Source organism: Silurus meridionalis, chromosome 3, assembly GCF_014805685.1.
Source record: "Silurus meridionalis isolate SWU-2019-XX chromosome 3, ASM1480568v1, whole genome shotgun sequence".
Taxonomy (NCBI): Eukaryota; Metazoa; Chordata; class Actinopteri; order Siluriformes; family Siluridae; genus Silurus; species Silurus meridionalis.
The window spans coordinates 18250904-18270360 of record NC_060886.1 but is presented as its reverse complement, the minus strand read 5'-3'; the positions used below and the strand labels follow the sequence as shown (position 1 = coordinate 18270360).

Here is a 19457-nt window from a genome sequence, read left to right as displayed (position 1 = left end):
TTTGTTTTTTATCATTCTACATACCCTATTATGATTTTGATTGGCAAATTCAAATAATTGGACATAGAAATACACACTTGTCTATACAACAGAAAATCAATGCTAGATGTCAAGCAACATTTCATGATCCTGCAAAGCTCATAGACAGAATTGTGGTCTGGTACAGATCAGGGGAAGACTGCATAAAACATTTCTACTTTATTGAAGTTTTCAAGAGCACAGCTGCCTCCATTATGCTTAAATTGAAGAGTTTTGGAACAAGCAGGACTGAGACTAGCTGGCTGTCTGGTCAGATTGAGCAATGAGGAGATTGCTAAGAGAGGTGACCAGGAGCATGATGGTTACGTCTGGGAAAAAACTTGCAGGTCAACATCACACTCTAACTATCTGAACTTAATGGCAGAGTGGTCACTGTCCTGCAAAACACACGAACGCTTTATTTATTGATTTATTTATTTATTCAAATTCCACGCAGGCTTTTCATGTGTCCAATGACTTTACCGTACACATAGCGGGTAAATTAATACGTCACAAAATCATTACCCAATCACGATTGAGGACGGAAGCACGTGAGTAAACAGGAAGTACTTTTGCATTTCGCGGGTTATGTGTTAAAGCGTGCACGGAAATGGCGGGTGAGCATGCATTTTTTTTAATATTATGTGATTCCTGTAAAAAGCAATAAACCATAGAATATAATTCAAGAACACATTGTAAATACCGCTATAGCTAGCAATGCATTTTAGCGAGTCTGTTGGTTAGCATGGCAAACAGCCGGGAGGGAGCTAGCTAGCTAGTTAGCTAGCTACGCAACTGATTAACGATGCTAAATATAATTCTGTAAATACTAGTCAGCGTACAAATAGCGGGAATATTATTGATAGGAAATATGTAGAGATATAGACAACTGAACATGGACGGGATGCACGCTGTGTTTTTTTTAACACGTGCTGGTTTACTGGTTAACCAGGTGACTGTAGAGTTAGCATTAAAACAGACCTACGTGTGGAGCTAGGTGGAGAGTCTGCTGCTGGTCGACACTTTGAGATGAAGACACAGCTCAAGTAGTGTGATACAGGTAGGGTCTGGGATCCAGCTTTGATAGAGAGACATTAGCAGTCAAGGCAAATTGTTGTTACTGTATGAGCCAACACTGAAATATTCTTTAATCTTCATAAAGAGTTTTTCTCATGGTCAGGGCCTGGTCTCAGTCTGTCCCGAGAAGATGTCACCCTCCATCATAAGGCAGCTCACACACATACCCACACTTTAAGTGTAAAAAAAAAATGCTTCAGAGATTCATCAAGCCTTTGATTGATTGTTGATGTTAGATTTTTCTGTTGATTTAATGTTAAGCAGTAATCAACAGTCACAAAATACACCAACAGGGACAGTTTACACAAATCCATATTTACATTAAATGTATTATTATAATGTGTATTCATTGAATGTGTAAATGGATATTTGTTGTTATATATGCTCATTTATGTTTATTTTTTACATAAGTTGTTTGTTCATCTAGCCTGTGATAAATCACTTTTTCCTTTTTAAATGTTGTCCATTCATCATGATCCCTATCTTTTTATTTTTCTCCTGATTTGTTTTCTGTTTGTCCTTCAGATATGAATGCAATGGAGAAGAAACTGGCAGAATACAAATGTGACACCAATGAAGCGATTTGTTTAAAATTAGGTAAATAACACACCTGTTCTTCATAGGTTCACTTGTGTTTTACACGTTTCAGCAGCCAGCACACGTCACAAGTCTAATTTAAATTTTTTCTTTAATCTTGCATTATAATTATCTTGTATGAATTGAAAGCTTGATAAAGATTTTATTATATTCTGTGGGGAAAGAGGTCTTGCCCTTTTTCTGTAGTGTAAAGACACTAGGAAGTGCTGTTTTCTATTGTATTCTTTTGAAAGAAAAACGAGAGCAATGAAATTTATATATAATTGAAAGGATTTTCCCAGCTTGCATATGAGCTCTCAGCCAACTAATGCTAAAGCTCAATTTGCACTGACATGCACTGTAAAAAGAGTTCATATAATAAAGGTCAAATCAGTTTCTATTAAAGTCAGGTGGAATATGAAAACATGTAATTTGTAGTAGTACAATCATGAAGGTCTCATTAAACCACTATGATCTCTGGAGATTATACAGAAAAAGTGTATCCATTTTTATAATTGCTTCTGACGTAAGTATTACTACAAATTTAACAATACTTACCAGACATATAGCTAGGAATTATGTCCAATTGATATAATACCTTAGTTTGGTGTGTCTTAGTGGGGAACCCTCCAAACTCTGACATTTGACTTTTCATAATTGAAATTGATGTCCTGTGATTTATTTACTGAGGATCTTTCTTAAGTCATATGCTGATTTAATATGATTAGAGCATGTAATAATATTAGTAATAATACGTTTCTATTTATTAAAATTTCTTTAGTACGTTTCCCAGAGGATGTTGATGAAGAAAGTACAACGTTTCACCCTGAGTACAGCCATCAGCTGTATGGTGATGAGTAAGTACTTACGAGAAGATTAGAATAGATAGATTTAGAGATATTGATATTAGTGTAATACAAACTAATTTGAAGAGTTCTCTTTTGTAAACATTAATGTAAACCTAAATATAACAAAACATAGCTGATCAGCCTGGCAAAACAGCAATGCTGTAGGCACCGTATTATTTGGGAGCTATCTTCTGTTAGAATGTGGTCTATAATCATCATACCCTCTGTAACGGACAAAACCAGAGTACTTTCTTCTGCTTATTTGTGCTATGTTGAAGTTTGTTATTTTACCCACACAGTTTATCATTGTTAAATGAAGAGCTGTGGTTTGTCATGTATTGTGAATGCTATCTTACAATTCATTCCTTTCACACCAGTGAAGTAGCATTTGGATACAAAGGCCTTCAGATTCAGCTTTACTACACTGCTGGCAACCTGAGCACACTGTTTAAAGTGAAGTACACGTCCAAAGTCACTGAGAAGTTTGACTGTGTGGAGGTAGGCTGTTAAAATATTTTGTTATTGTCTTGTGCACACTTTCTTTTAATGTATGGTCATAAAAGGATAGTGTGATTGAACAACTCAAAGGTACCTTTTTCCTATCTTAATTATGGCAAAAAGAGGTGAGTGGTGGAGGGGGAAAAAAAAAAAAAATTTTTACTATCACTATTGTACACTACGTATCCCTAAACTTTAAATTTTTTACTTTTTCTTCTTTGTTTATCTTAATTTTCGTCAAAATCTTCACTTTCTGGCTTTGATTCGCCATCTAGCAGGGGTGTCTCGAGCTTGTACCTTAATTTTTTGTTTGCGTAACAAAGCAAAAAATCTACTTGATTTTTTTTTTAAGTTAATAAAAAAAAAAAAAAAACATTATTTTGCAGAAAACACACTGATCAAAATTAGAGAACAACATGGAAAAAGATTACAGCAAAATTTTCTGAAGGTTACAACAGTCAGCAATTAGTAGGAAGTGTACAGGCCTCTGCTCTGAATGACTTCAGCACATCTGTGGCCACAGGACAGCACTAGTCTCCCACACTGCTCTGGTGTGATTTTGGTCCACTCTTTTTCCAGTCTCCTCCACAGTTCGGTGACTGTAGTGGGTTTCTTGGACATAACTTTGTCGCCAAGGATTTTCCAGAGGTTCTCTATTGGGTTGAGATCAGGACTCTGGGAAGGCCATGTCATTATTTCAATGTTTTCAGTTTCAAGGAACTGCTTTACCCGTTTTGCTGTGTGACATGGAGCGTTGTCCTGCATGAACACTGCGAGCTGATTTGGTGATGAACGCAGGAAAGGAACCATATGTTGTTGAAGAAGGTTCTGATAAACATTTGCATTCACTCTGCCATGTAGCTGTTTAAGAGGCCCAACTCCTGCTGCAGAAAACATGCCCCAAACCATGACACCTCCTCCTCCACTTTTCACTGACTTCTTTACACACTTTGGGTTCAGTCTTTCTCCAATTTGTCGCCGAACATAATGTTTCCCATCCGGCCCAAAATAAATTAAACTTGCTTTCATCACTGAAGTGAACTTTGGACCAGTTCTCCTCTGTCCACACAACATGCTCCTAAGCCAAAGCTTATTCTAGCCTTTTGATTCTTTCTGCTAATGAGAGGTTTGGTCACTGCAGAGTGGGCTTTCAGTCCAAATGCTCTTAAACGTCGAGACACTGTATGACGAGAAAGATCCTTACCCTGTTCAGCGCTGAACTGGTGAGCAATTTCAGCTGCAGTGTGGAAACGATTGCCCGTTGAGATCCTCCGCAGTATCCTGTCCTCTCTTGTATTTGTCTTCCGTGGACGACCAGCCTTCTTGGCGGACTTGAATGAGTTTGTGATGTTGTAAAGATTCAATATTCTTGAAATCACAGATTTGGATTGACCAACTTGTCTTGCTATGGCTGATAGGGTCATCCCTTTGGCCTTCATCTGGACAACCTGCTGCCGGAGGCTTTCAGTCACTTTAGAACGGCCCACCATCTTGCAGAGTCAGTGAAACTGGAAGTTGGGCTGCCAGTTAAATAGGGGTTGACAGATAATCAAGGAAATTAGCACCAGGTACCAGATTAACACCAATAACTGGGAGGTATCTGAAAGTGTTCTCTAATTTTGATCAGTGTGTGTTCTGCAAAATAATGGGTTTTTTTTAAACGTCTTAGTTATTTTGTGGAAAAGGTGTTCTGGTAGCATGGTATAGACAGGACAAAAACTCCCTTAACTGTTGAGCAGTGAAGATGACATTATTTCAGAATTGTTCAGTTGTTTATAAATTGTTCTCTAATTTTGATTGTGTGTGTGTGTATGTATGTATGTATGTGTGTGTATATATATATATATATATATATATATATATATATATATATATATATATATATATATATATATATATATACCTCATATATCTTACACACACATATATATATTTATTATTATAATTTAGAACGTGGCACCTTTTTTTTTTTTTTTTTTTTTTTTTAATTATTTATTTATTTTTTTAATGCTCCTTTTGATATTAATAAGGATAAACCTAAATGAGACGAGAGAGCTATATAGGGGAGAAAAGCAAGCCTTTCTGAAAATGCGGGAAAAAACAGCATAAGTTAATGACAACCATTATGAGAGCTGTGAAAAGACAGTGACATCACCAACAGCCTTTCCAGGGCAGGGCTGAAGGTGTCACAATCTACCACACAAAGAACAGAAATATGAAGGCCATACAACAAGACACAAACCACTTCTCAAGTGAGATCTGGGTTGAAAGGCATGATTGAAATTCACAAAGAAAAACAGCAATAAACTTAAAATCTGGAAACAAGATTAACCTCTACCACAGTGATGGAAAAGAAAGTGTAGAGAAAGAAAGGATCTGCTCATGATCCAAAACATACAAACTCATTAATCAAGCACAATTGGAGTAGAGGCATGGATTCGGCTTGCATAGCTGTTTCTGAACTGGACTTTTATTGATGATGTAACTGATTATGGTAGCAGACTATATTCAGTATTCTGTCTGCCAACTTAGAGAAATGCATCCAGTCTAATTAACAAAAGATTCATCAAGCATGAAGACTGCCAACACAACAAAGGACTTCATCATGGTCTAAAAATATGAAAGGTCAATCACCAGGATTGGATCCAATAGACATAGCATCAACAACAATTGATGATCTCCTATATTGTCATAAATTATGTAGCAAAATATTTTAATATCATTTAAAGGGTTTCCGTGGGGTCTTAAAAAATGTTTTTTAATAAATTTTTTTGACTTAAGTCTTAATTCACTGTCATCATTTTAAATGGGTCTTAATTGTGTGATGTCCATTAAACGCTACTTCTAATGCTAATTGAAATACTCCCGCAGCACTTTTAGTGTTTTATAATGTTTTTGTTTGTTTGTTTCAGTGGTGGTGTAGTTCATTCTTTAACTAGTCTAAATATAATTTGTTGGATTACGACTATAAATGAGACCAACATGCAACAGCCAATCAGCTTTCTGTTGTTGATGCAAATCTTTCTTGGATTGTACCACAGGTGTAAAACTGGTTTTATTTTTCAGCAAGTGGAAAGTACAAGTTTATCGATACTTGGCTTAAAAAATTTTTATTTAGGGCTTGGTTAAGGCCAGTTGCTAACAATAAATTTGTGTGTTTATGTCATGATATAGGTTTTAAATTTCATTCTTAATAATCTTAAGAAGTCTTAAATTTGACTTTAAAACCTGCAGAAACCCTGTATTTAATCATATAGCTCAGCGCTAATTCCAATATAATCGGATATGTAGTACAGCAGGTAATAGGAGTGTCTGCTATAGGTACATCCTCAATTTGTGGCACACCGTCATTTTTTGTCTGCTCCTGTGCAAGGGGTCAACACTTCTTGTTTTTGTTTTTTGTTTTTTTAGATCATTGTAAAAGTTTTTTTTTCTTAGATTGCACTTCCGCCAGTGTTATAGTTTTTCCTAGAAAATAGGCATCATTGTAAGTGTATCTAAAATGGTTAGATAAGGTCACTTTGCATATAGTCCAGACTATATAGTAGTAATTCTCTCTAGTAAATATGTACACAATTCTTCAACAAGAGTAAATTGCTGCTCACATTGAGGTACTCTATTCCCCTTTTTAGGTACAGAACAAGATGCTCTTTAATTAAAATGAAACCTTTTATGTGAGAATTAGATCCAACACTGGCATTTACCTTTGTTGCGCTTTCAGCTGAAAAGATGATGTATTCCCGAATAGACTAAAAGCTTTGAAGAAGCACGGTTAGTTAATATAGTGACCCAACAATGCACTCTTTATATAGAAGATTGTGCAATTTGTAAATGTTGTATAGAAGAGAGTAGGGACAATCTGACTTGTTTGTCCTTTGCCTTTTATGTGCATTCCCTGATTCTCTTATTCGTCAGAAATGCAGTTGAGCCGTAACAATGGTGAAGTGTTTCTCAGACGCAGGTGCATTGCTTCCTGGCTGATATTAGCTGATGTCTGAAAGAGCAGGAATTAGCGCCGTGTTGCATTAGCCTTTTGTTGCGCATTTTGTCCTTGTCCTTCTTCATTTCCCTGTTTTGAATGTGGAGCAGCGAGAGGCCTGCTACAGAACTAATGCCTATCACGCGTCTAAATGGTGCCAAAGGCCCTGCTTAGCAACTTAATACAAAGTGTTCTCATGTCAATCCGCATGGAAATGGATACAATGCAAACATTGCAGCTGAAGCCACTGCGCATTCTGCTGAGTAAAAAAATCCCAAAGAGGGCAAAGGGGGGTCTTTTGTCTGCCCAGGAGCCACTGAATGGCAGGGGCAAACTTGTTTGATTGAGTTCACTCACCAGGCTTAGGGGAGAGGAGCCTATTATAGATGCCTGGTTTTTTTTTTTTTGTTAAGGTTGAGATCAATTCATTAAATTTTATTGCCCTGTGAGAAGCAGAGATGCATTATTGTGGGGGGACTTCATCAAATATTCATGGTTTAAGATAAGTAGTAAATGTATTCAATTAAGTGGTCTTTCAGAGAGGATTGGAGAGAGGGGGGGCTGAAGGCCTACTCAGCTGACAGGACTAATTGCCTAATGGTTCTCTTTTTTTGTCCGACAAAAATATGTATTCTTTTTTTTTTTAGTTTCACGTGTGCTATGTCAATCAAGACTGAAGTATAGCCTAATGACAGAACAATAGAGCTTTATTCTGTTGTGGCTCCAGCAGGGTTACACGTAAAGCCAGAGAGCATTTGGAATAGCGTGTCGTGTATCTTGGTGTATGCAATTTAAATAATATATAATAGCCCATTTAACTATGCTACTTTGTCTTCTTATTACACTTTATTCATTTTACTTCAAAATAAATCACTATTTTGTGTGTAAAATCATATTCGGTATAAAATACACGTTCGAAATATGACTAGAAAAGTACTAATCCTTCCAATATGTCATTCTTGTGTGTTTTCAGCCTGATGATGTGGAAGGGAAGATCGCAGAGATCATTCCTCCAGGCTTTACCTGTAACACAGATGACTTTATGTCTCTTTTGGAAAAGGAGGCCAACTTCAAACCATTTGGCAGCCTCTTGCACACCTATAAACTTCACAATGTGGAAGAAGGAGCAGATCTCACTTATTTGATACACAAGGTACTGACAGATACTTTTGCATAAGATGCTTTGGAGATGATGGCTTGCTCTACTGTGTGTTGTATTTAAAACAGTTTAATCCAGTTGCAGGCTTTTGCTGCCTAATATCCTCTACGAATTCACTAGTACACACTGGATCAGATTTGTCATTAATGTGGTGCTATTGTTGAACCAGATAAATTTTTTTATTTTCCTCTAAACACAGTGCTCTGTAATTGTGCAGTCTCGTAATCCAGTGCACTGCTTTATAAAAGATTAATCTTTGGGATGTACACAACACGCAGAGGACCAAAGTCTTGATGCTAAATCTCTCTATGGTTATAACAATCTCTTCTATGTATTTTGTTACTGTACAGGCTGATATCTCATGTCCAGGATTCAGAGAATACCATGAGCGCCTTCAGACTTTCCTTATGTGGTTCATCGAGACAGCCAGCTTTATTGATGTAGATGATGATCACTGGGATTTCTTCCTTCTGTAAGTTGTTAGCTATTATTAGTTGTTTATAATGATAGCTACAGAAAAGTTAGCAGGATATATTTTGAGCCTGTATTTTAAAGCATTAACTTATTTTTGATGTTTGAACCCAGAGGACAACCAGAGGACACACTTAGGATTACAAATTGTGTAAAACAAGATCATTTTGAGAAAATGCTCTTTCTCTTTTCGTCAGGTGCATATGTATACACATGCGCACACACATTTGAGCGGACACAACTACCACTCATTGTGGTGCTTGCAACCAATTACCAAGCCTGTTTAATTATATTTCCCCCCTTGTATAGAGGTGAACTGTTCATCTCATAAGAGTTTCCTTTTGTGTTGTTTGTCTCTTTTCTTTGCTGTCCTTATTTTCTGGCAGAGCAAGAGGCCGAACTGAATGCTGTTGTCTTTTGAAACAGTGAATGGAATCTCTAGCAGCCGAAAAGGAGACTCCGCTAGTGTTTTCTTTAGTTTGGCACCTATTAAACCTGACAATAGGCAAATGGACTGGAGAGATTTGAAGAGGCTAGATGCCTCCCTCTCTCTGCTCCTCTGTTCTCTAAGTTGCAGTGCACCAATTAAGTGCATAATGCATTCACTCTCTACAGCAGGTGCACAGACTGCAACTGCTCTGCTCTCTGCTCCAGCATGCTCACACTGACAGGAGGCCAGAGTGAGAAAACAAGCAGCGAGCAAAGGGGGTGGGTGGGGGGGTTGGATGGTCAAAGTAGAGAAAGAGAGAAGAGTTGAAAGAGTGCTAGAAGAACCGGTGCATGGGAGCGTGCCTATGATTGACCTGCTTGCCTTTGTGTTCTCACTCTCTGTACAGATTTGAGAAATACAATAAGGACGGGGAGACTCTCTACGCTACGGTTGGCTACATGACAGTGTATAATTACTACGTATACCCAGACAAAACCAGACCACGTGTTAGGTAATTACCAGGGAAGCACGTGCCTTCTTTCTCTTTTATTCTTTGAAAAAAGGGAAAAGAAAATTATACATCTCTGGCTCTCTTGTCCCTAAGTGCCCCAAATTACTGGCTTATATATCCTATAAGCCAATCCCCATTTGCTTATTATAAGGATGGCAAAATCAGCAGCACCCATCAGAATGCCTATTTTGGAAATCAGCGTAATATATTGATTGGCACAACATAGTAACATTTCATTATGTTGGCCAAGTGAATGAACAAAAATAATCTTTTGGTAGAGATTATATCAAGTTGTTGTGCTGCAGAAAAGAACGCTGTCTGGACATGAAGTGTGTGTATTGAACAAAACATATTGTCATATCTGTATCAGGTCATCATCATGATCATAATGTCCATTGTATCAAGGAAAGCTGAATAGGACTGGGGGATATAGGGAAGGCATCATGTACTAGCTGGCACTATGGAATAAGAGAGCAAGATTTTATATTTTGGCTTGTACATAAAGCTGCTTAAAACTCGTGTTCTTTTAATGATGCACTGGGTCTTTTGTGTGTGCTTTTGAAACTCTTTGATGGTTTTACTTTTCGCCTTTTTCTATCAGTCAAATGCTGATCCTGCCACCATTTCAAGGCGAAGGTCATGGAGCCCAGTTGTTAGAGACAGTTCACCGGTTTTACTGCAACTTACCTAAAGTTCAGGACATCACAGGTACAGTGAGAAAAATATTAATTGAATCTGAACATTGTGACTAAGACCATGGACTGAGATTCATAATGCACACTGATGGTTGGATTGTGCCATTGGCTTGGAAGACTTCAATAATGGGTACTCAAATGTGCCAGGGCATTTTTATGAAAGTGCATATAAACAGTTATGATTGCCAAATGCACATCATGTTTTTCTTGTTTTTTTTTTCTGTGATAATGGAATAAAGTACTTTTTAGATAGTTCTTGAAACTTTCTTTAAGTGTATGTGTGAAAGGAAGAGGAATGAACAGAGCCTCCTTATCAAGGGTAGCTGTTGGATGAATTTAAATACCTCTCTGCTACGGCTGTGTGTGGAGCTCTCTGGTCCAACGTGTGGCAAGGTGGGAGGGATGTATGTAAATTGCAGGCAGTTTGCAGCTGAAATGTGCTGGCCACATGCTGCTGCTCAGGCTCTCTCACACAATGGCATAATTATTGAGCTGTGTGGGGAGAGAGAGATTAGCTTTCATTCAAACTGAATGCGCAGCTCCACTCTACTACGACAGACCTGCAGCTTCCATTCGTACAGCCTTTGTTTGTTCTTTTTTCTATTTTTGTGCTCTTTTTTTTTCTTTCCTTTTCCTTTCTTTCCTGTCTACTGTTAATGTTATGCCACATGTTAGAATGTGAAAGTTGTCTCTTACCTGCATCTGTAGCTTCTGTCATTTAATCTATAAGGAACACCAACGATACAGAATAGCCATTTTTGCTGTTTTGGCTCAGTGCACCAGCCATATAAAGTGTGTGTGTGTGTGTGTGTGTGTGTGTGTGTGTGTGTGTGTGTGTGTGTGTGTGTGTGTGTGTGTGTGTGTGTATATATATATATATATATATATATATATATATATATACATACACACATACACACACAGAGACAAATATTGAATTTGAGTATGAGGTTCTAGGTTCTAGTCTATTTGGTTCTAGGGTGTATATATAGGAATCAGCATTGTTTTTTTTTGTGGGTTTTTTTTTTTTCTTTTTCATTTCATGCCTAAAAGAGAGAGATGTTTAGTGAAAAATCTAAAACTTAACAACAAAATATTTTTATATGCCTACTTGCTGCCAGACTATAGAAGTTCATTCTTTAGTTGTTCTAATTTTGTCTTTTGTGTTCATGTTAAATTTTCTTAGCGGAAGACCCATCTGACAGTTATGTGAAGTTGAGGGACTTTGTGCTGGTGAAGCTGTGCATGAATCTGCCTTCTTTCTCCACTGAAAAACTGGCCCTGGGGTTCAGTGAAGAAATGGCTACTGAAGCTCGTGAGAAACTCAAAATCAACAAGGTGTGAGCTACAGACTTAAAACAGTACATAATACTTGATGTTCAAGCGAAAAACAGCTGATCCATTGCATTGAAATTTAGTCCTCAATCTGCAGTTGATATTATTTTATATATTTTTGTTTAAAAGTGACAAATATGAATTATATTGATTGAATAATATAATTAACTCACCATCTCACTTCTGAGCCACATGAAAGTTTTTTTTTTTCTTTCTTATTTGCAATTCCCAATGGCCTTTCACTGCACCCACGTCCACACACCCCACTGGAAGCTGGCCATTAGTAAATGGGTGGGAGTTCACCTCAGTGTGCCCCTTGTGTGACTTCTTTCTTTCTGCACTTAGGCCACTATTTAACTGCACCGATTACATCCCACTATCTTTTATTTCCTTTTTGGCCATGTTGTTTGTAAGTGATTATCACAGTCTGGTGCCTATGCCATGAAGTCCTTCTAGTAAAGTCTGTCCACTCGGCGGCCATTTTGGCACAGCTCCACAGCAATTATTTTCAGTTATACAAGACCAGTTTGCCATCGACATGAATGGCTAGACACCCATATACCAGAAACAAATTTAATCATTTGACTTAAAACAAGGCATTCAAATGGCTTTTTAAATCTGACACAAATCGAGTAAATAATCAGTATCAATCTCTTGCGCATATAATAAGCAAAAATTGTTTTGTTGGTTTCAGCTACTGCTCATGCACCTTTGTCTATTACTACAGTGGTTCTGTATATGTGCTCATGTGTCAATATAAAATCTGATTGGTTCACTGTGTTTGTGCCCTGACCACCTCTGAAGTGAATGGACTGCAATCTGCTTGTAATAAGCATATGGCCTTGATTATACATTTGGGCCATTTCCTCAAGATGCAACAGGGTCTGTGTAAATCTTAAAACAGGAGGATGTTATTGTCATTTTTTGGCTTGAGAGTTATGGATCTATGTCTGTGTGATTTATTTATTTATTTTAAATCTAGTGGAATGAGAGGACTACTTTTCACCCTGGTTTTTAGAAGCATCTTGTTTTGTGTGCAGAAGCATGCCAGGCGAGTGTATGAGATTCTACGCCTCAGAAACACAGACATGAGTGATGTGGACAAGGCCAGAGAGTTTCGGCTAGAGGTGAAGAAGAGACTCTTTGGGCCTTACCGGGTATGTGCCTTTGTGAACTTGAATTGCTATAATCTTTTAGAGTATTAAAACAGTCAAATATCTGCTTTGACACATTCTGCTAAAGAAAAAAAATGCCTTTCTGCGTCAAGATTTTCTGTGATACATCCCCAAACATTTATCTTTTTTTATTAACATGAATTTAAGTTCAGGAAAGAAATATATATGGTTTAATAATATAAATAAATAAATATAAATAATGATAATCAATAAATAGTTTTCCTACCATTAAACTAAACAGTGTATATAATAAACAGATTACTTGAATGTGAGGGATTCTAAAGTCAAAAATGATTCAGACAGACTGACTGATCTTTATCCCTCTTTGATTTAAACCACACATACACGTTTGTCATTGAAATTTTTTTACTCACTTAGACTATCTTAACAACTATCCTAACAACTTTCTTTTTCTAGTTATTATTTTTTTCTTTAATAATGTAATAGAAGCATCATGATTTGTAATTTGCATATACATTTGTGTGAAGAAAACCAGCTTTTGCAAAGCTACAGTAGAAGCTAAAACGTAGCTAATGCAATTTCTACTTTCGGAGGTGCCTGATTATCATGTCTCAGTGCTGCCACCTCTCATTATTATTATGATTGTTATTTCTGTAACGGACTTAACTTTGAAGCCCTTCTAAACATTCTCCTGTTTGCGAGTACATTTAAAACTAAACGATTTTGGCCATTGCTGCAATTTCTGGCTCAAGTATACAAGTTTTATACAAGACCTCTTTACTGCCATCATTAAAGATTTGTATTTAGTTGAAGGAATGTAAGTAGTGTAGTACACATTGATGTTGAAGACATTTTTATTATATACTATGTTTGCTAACAATATTGCATTTTTATTTTATTTCTCAAACCTGTTTAAAAATAAGGTATATAATTGTTATAAAAAATACATTTTACAATACTGAGTTGTATGAAGTTGCTGAGACAAATTTAAAACTTACTAAAAAGCTATTCCAATATTTTAGAGAAGTATATTATGACAATTTATGATCTCAAAATTATATTGTGAGATTGCCATCCCAATACACATCAAAGTTCAGACCCATTTGCACGCGCGCACATACTCTCTCTCTCTCCTTTATTCATTACAGAGCTTACTCGCTCACCCGCCCTTTCACTCTTTGTAGGCTACAGTTTAAGAATTGCAGCAGTGCTTTTTAAATTCTAATGAGCCTACTCTATTACCTTTCAAACATTTAATTACTAGACATGGTCAATATTTTACAAGAACATTTATGCATTTATACCCCAGTTGCAGTTCTTATTTAACAGTCTTTTTAACAGCTGTGAATAGTCACTAAATATCAATTTTCTTTTATTCAATTACTTAAAATGTATTCTGGGTTTCTATTCTAAAAGGAATGGTGAATTTGGTTTGACATTGGGTGCCATGATTCTTGTAAGAAACATTTTTAGTTCCAGGGTTATGGTTGGAGACAAAACTAGATTAACATTTTCATAACAGAAACAAGCACGAAAGTGGACCAATGATCAATTTCTTTATTAATTCACTTGAAAAGTGTTCTGCCCATTTCCAATTTTCATTGCATGTAAATCTGGTTGGTAGCTACTGCAACATAATGATGTATGGAAACCCGATCGCCTACCTAAGCTGTTAATGAAGAATAAATAAATGGAACGTTTATGAATTTCCAGGGTGGAGACTGTAATCACAGTCTTTACTCTCCTGTTTAACATCACCATAAAATCACCAAGTGTTTGTGATAGATTGTTTGAGTTTTACTAACACAACAATACATGATTATGGCTATATGACTGTTTTTTTTTTTTAAGACTGGCTGTCATACAATGCTTTTGAATTTCAATACATAAAGAAAAATACAAATATTCATCAGCTTGTCTTGTGCACCAAAGCTAGTTATTTGTCCACCCCTGATGTGAATTCATCTTGAACTGTTGCTGAGAATTGTCTAAATCCCTAAAATCTTATGTATACTCCGATATATCTAAAAGCATTATTTGCCATTTGGAAGAAAGCTTTGTTTTGTATTGCAAAGAATATTTATTTAAATGGTCAGAGTTTGCTGTACTCGCGAATTAGATTTTTAAACAAGATTCTACGAAGACCTACAGAAACTGCATCATCTAAACACGAAACCATATTATTAGTGCAAACATGATTATCCGCGTTACCCAGTCATACCAGGGATATTTATTCTAGATCTGATCTATTCAGTTAGCGGTTGTGTAACTACTGTGAACAGCAGTGGAGAATTGTTGTCGGCTCTGTCTGCGGACACTGTGCTCTGAGTAAAACATTTACCAGAAATATAGGATCAGTGGGGACTGCTGGATCACGACTCTCTAACCTCTCACCATGATGTTAAGCAGGATAGAGACTCCTGACATAAAAAAAACAGGGACATAGAAGAGAGTGAAAAAACCATGAGATTGAAAAGGAAATTGGAATTCCTTAGTAGGAGAGAATGGAGGGATCTGGAGACCAGATGCTCTCTCTCTCATGGTCCCCTGTTCTACTTCCCTCACTCTCTCTTTTTCTCTCTCTCTCTCTCTCGCTCTCGTTCTCGCTCTCTCTCGCTCTCTTCCTTCCTCTCTCTCTCTCTCTCTCTCTCTCTCTCTCTCTCTCTCTCTCTCTCTCTCTCACACACACACACACTCACTCTTCCCTCAGGGGGAAAAAGGGAGTGTTAGAGAGTATGTTTTTTGCACACAGGTGGGAATGATGTGTATAGTTAATGATGTGCTACAATGCATGGTACTGTGTGCCTGTGCATGTAAGACCTGGGGCAAATGTGTGCATACTAAAGAGAAATTGCATGCTTTTATACTTTATTTTATTTTGTTTGCTTTGATCATTTAAACAATTATTTTTCCTGAAGTTTTGTTAATGGTGTTTATTGACTGTTAAGCTAATCATTTATTTACTTGACCATGTGCTTGAATTATTAGGACCATTGTTAAAGATAAGTTTAAAAAAAGGTTATTGGTTTTTGTTTTAGTTTAATAAACTATAAATTAGGTACAATTTCTTCTAGGACAGTCAAAACATAAAAATAAAAAAACTTGGATCAATCCATGTGTTACAATCATTGACACCCTGCATTTTTTTGCAATATCTTATTACCAGCATTACATCAGTGATTCATTTATGTAATTCTGGCAGAAAGATCTACAATGCTTCATGAGATTACACCTCAGTAGAGAATCCAATCAGATCTCCATGGTCATTCAGTTAACCTCACAAGTCTTCAGGGAACTGGGATGGTCATGTAGAAATCTTGATTTTGTTGTCATTGAATCCATTGTGTATGGATTTTAGATCATTGTTTCTGCTGGAATTCTAGCAACAACCCATTTGTTGTATAGTATTTTGGCAGACACAGCCTGAATTGTATTTATAATTTTCTGGTACTTTAAGAAGTAGAATAACATTGTTTCCAGGGCTGATAATACTATACACTCTTCCTGGTTGAGTCCCACTCTAGTTGTTTTAAACCTTTTTACCCTTAGAGTGGATAATGATTATTTTCAAGTGTGTATGTTTCTGTTTTAATGAATGAATATGGGAATTTGACTTGTATATTTTTTCATATTTATACCTCAGTGGAACACAGAAGTCATGGATGACATTATTTTGCATTCTGTTTGCTTACTTAACATGGTTAAATATACTTAATAGGCAAAAATGCTAACACAACTTACACCTCCTTGTCATTTGTTCCCTGCTCAGAAGAACCAGCGTGAGCTGACAAAGATGCGCAAATGTTTGCGTCCAGAGGAACTGGCATCCCATATCAGTCAGCTGGACACAAAGGTACAGCATGAAGAACTGGAGAAGAGCTATCAGGATGTTCTGGGAGACTATCGCAGAGTGTTGGAAAGACTGGCCCAGGCATGAATACACCCAGTGCGAGTTTGAGGGGTAGATCACTGTAGTACAGGCTAGCGGAGTCTTCAGCTTTAACATGGATACACACATTTGACAACAAGCAAACTTTTACCATTTTGTTTTATACACCGTACCTTTGTAAATGGTGTAAAGCACCGCTAAAATCGGGATCTCGTTTCAGTCACATTTGCTCGCTTGTTACGGATGTTCCAATTTTTTTTTTTTTTTTTTTAAATAGAGTTTCCTTTTTCTCCTTGCATTTCAGTGTCAGATGCAGAAATAGGTTTTGAAGCACTTCCTATAAATGAAATAAATGTTTTGTATATTGATTTAACTGTGTACTGATTTTGTTCTGAATGTTCTACAAAAATTTCACACCACATTTTCTCATGCTTATTCAGTGATCTGTGTTGAATATTCATATTCGTTTTATCCCACTCCTTCATAGTTATTACCTTTCAGATGAAGAGCAATGGAATCACTAATGTACATAGATATACTGTTACCTTATTGAAGTAGCAGCAGCGCAACAAGAAATATGTCGATGATACCAATGTATGAAGAAGGAAAAAAAAAAAAAAAAAAAAACTCCTGTGTTCCATGAAGACATTGCTTAGCCACAGTTTCACTGATGGAGCATTAAGGACTGATGTGGTTGAAAATGTCACAGTCAGGGCTCCTGTTGTTTAAAATGACTGAATGTTCAGCACTCTGCTTTATCTCGCTTTAATAAGCGTGGTTAAAAGCTGAATTGTTAACTACACAAATTTTTAAGTAAATGTTCAAATGTGTAAAAGTGATAAAACAGGGTATCATGTTTACTTGTTTCTGAACTACTTGCATTACTTGCATTTTGAACCAAGGTTGCAATAGAATTCCTGAAATCAATCGTGTAAATCATGACTTTTGGTTTTTAAATAAGATCATGATTTTCACTCTTGATTCTTTTAACTGATTTTATATAACAATATGCATATTAATTAAATAGTTAACATTACTGTAGCCAAATTGTCTAGTGGAAAATTTGTGAGCGTCACTGTAATTTCTCATTTACCGTCTCATTTTAATCATTTAGAGTGCTAAAATGCCTCATGCAGTGTTTTAACGGATATCCAGTATAAGTATAATTTGTATTGGGGATGCTCGGGATGATGAGGACTTGTCCCTACCACTTTTGATATGCTGGGTTTTTTACCCACCAATTTTTTATCGTGTAGTGAATACCATGTTAACAACATAATAATCGTCAGAAACTGAGCCAAATACTTTTGGAAAATGTCAATTTCTAAAAATATCAAAGCTGAGTCCTTGTGTAAAATGCAGCACTGGCTCATGGCGACAGATGTTGGTGAATTATAATGACTGCTACAACGAAATGTGAAGTCAAGAGGCTAGAACACTTGACTTATGCAATAGGCTTCTGCTTGCTGAATTTGAAGAGTAACCCCAGAATAGGCAATTGAGAATCGTTGCAAAGTCAACCAGCTTTTTCTGGGGGGTTTAAACATAGTTTTGTTTGCCTGTATTTGATACAGCTTGGAAAACACAAGAGAGGTAATATTGACAGAAATTCAGCAAAATCTTCCAGTCCAACTTTTCTCAAAATGAACAATTTTTCTGTTAAATCACATTTAATAACTTTTTGGAAATATTTGTTGAAGGCTGTTCGCTTTGTTAGAAAATGTGTGTGATACACATCCTGAAATATTCCCATCTGGAAGATGAAAATTTTCCCCATTCCCACCTTCCACTCTTGAACTTTATTGTTCTGCTTCCTCATTAGCTGATTATAGAACTGCATACCTCTGCATGTGTACAGCTATTCGTAATAAAGTGACATTCTGACACATCTAGTGACACATCTATTGTGTGGTTCCGCCCCACTTGTCCTTACGGATGACGACATGTTTCTAAATCGTTCATATGAGGTGTGTGACATTTTTATTGCTTTGTACTGTAATTAGATCTGGCCATATTTTGCCTTCTATTTTTGTTTCTTACAATTGTACATTGGGTATTAGATTTCATAATTAAAAAGTAATCTAATGGTCATGTGTGTAGATAACAGAAAATATATGCAGCATAGAGGTTCAGGCAACTAGAGTGAATTTGAGGTTATTCTGATGTTCTGATGTAAATTGATTTGTGATCATTATTTTAGTCATTTGTAGTGCAATACCCATTTCACTTGAAAATTTGCTTATGGCTGTTTGGAGTTGCTTCTCAAGCTTTTGGAGCATGAGGTCGTTTGGTAAAATGTGTATGGTCATTGGTCACAGTGAATAAGGAGGGAATTGTGCCACTCTGGTTTAATCAATGTTTGAGTACAAATGCTGTGGAAATGACACTGCTCTTGAAAGGAATTGCATAAAAAAAAATTGTGAATTCAGCACAATTACTTATGCAACACTTCTTTGATCGATTCAATGTATGTATTTTCTTAATGTATTTGATCAGTTCCATTCTAATATCAATGGTTGTAACTTCTGTTTTTAATGTAGAAGAGCTGTAAATTAAAGTTATGCGATGTAATAGAATAAATGTGAAAGTGCAGTTTTTACGTGACTTTAAAGTATTGTCTTCGGCCATACGTGATCAGGAACTTAAATTATTTACTCCACTTGGCACGTTAAGTCAAATCCATTTATGGCATATTCTCCACCTAATTTTATAACTGATTGCGTGTGGTATTGTTTGCCTAATGATGGTTATGCCTATCAATTTAAAACCTCTTATCCATTGTGCTGCCACTTATGCAGATCATGCTGTTGAATAACCATGTGGTGTAGTTAAAAA

The 19457-nt window shown here is 36.4% G+C and overlaps 1 protein-coding gene across 2 annotated transcripts; it reads left to right on the top strand.

Moving 5' to 3' along the window:
* Positions 1–560: 560 nt before the first annotated feature.
* On the top strand, positions 561–16990 carry hat1 (histone acetyltransferase 1). 2 transcript variants are annotated; one of them, XM_046845565.1, is made up of 11 exons: positions 561–635; positions 1621–1692; positions 2453–2528; positions 2897–3017; positions 7970–8149; positions 8506–8627; positions 9463–9567; positions 10169–10275; positions 11449–11600; positions 12638–12754; positions 16503–16990. In XM_046845565.1, exons 1-11 carry the CDS (start codon positions 629–631, stop codon positions 16668–16670), a joined length of 1227 nt encoding a protein of 408 aa, XP_046701521.1. In that variant the 5' UTR covers positions 561–628; the 3' UTR covers positions 16671–16990. The 2 variants fall into 2 exon arrangements, with proteins under 2 accessions (XP_046701521.1, XP_046701522.1); XM_046845566.1 differs by lacking the exon at positions 561–635 and adding an exon at positions 971–1078.
* The last annotated feature ends 2467 nt before the right edge of the window (positions 16991–19457 follow it).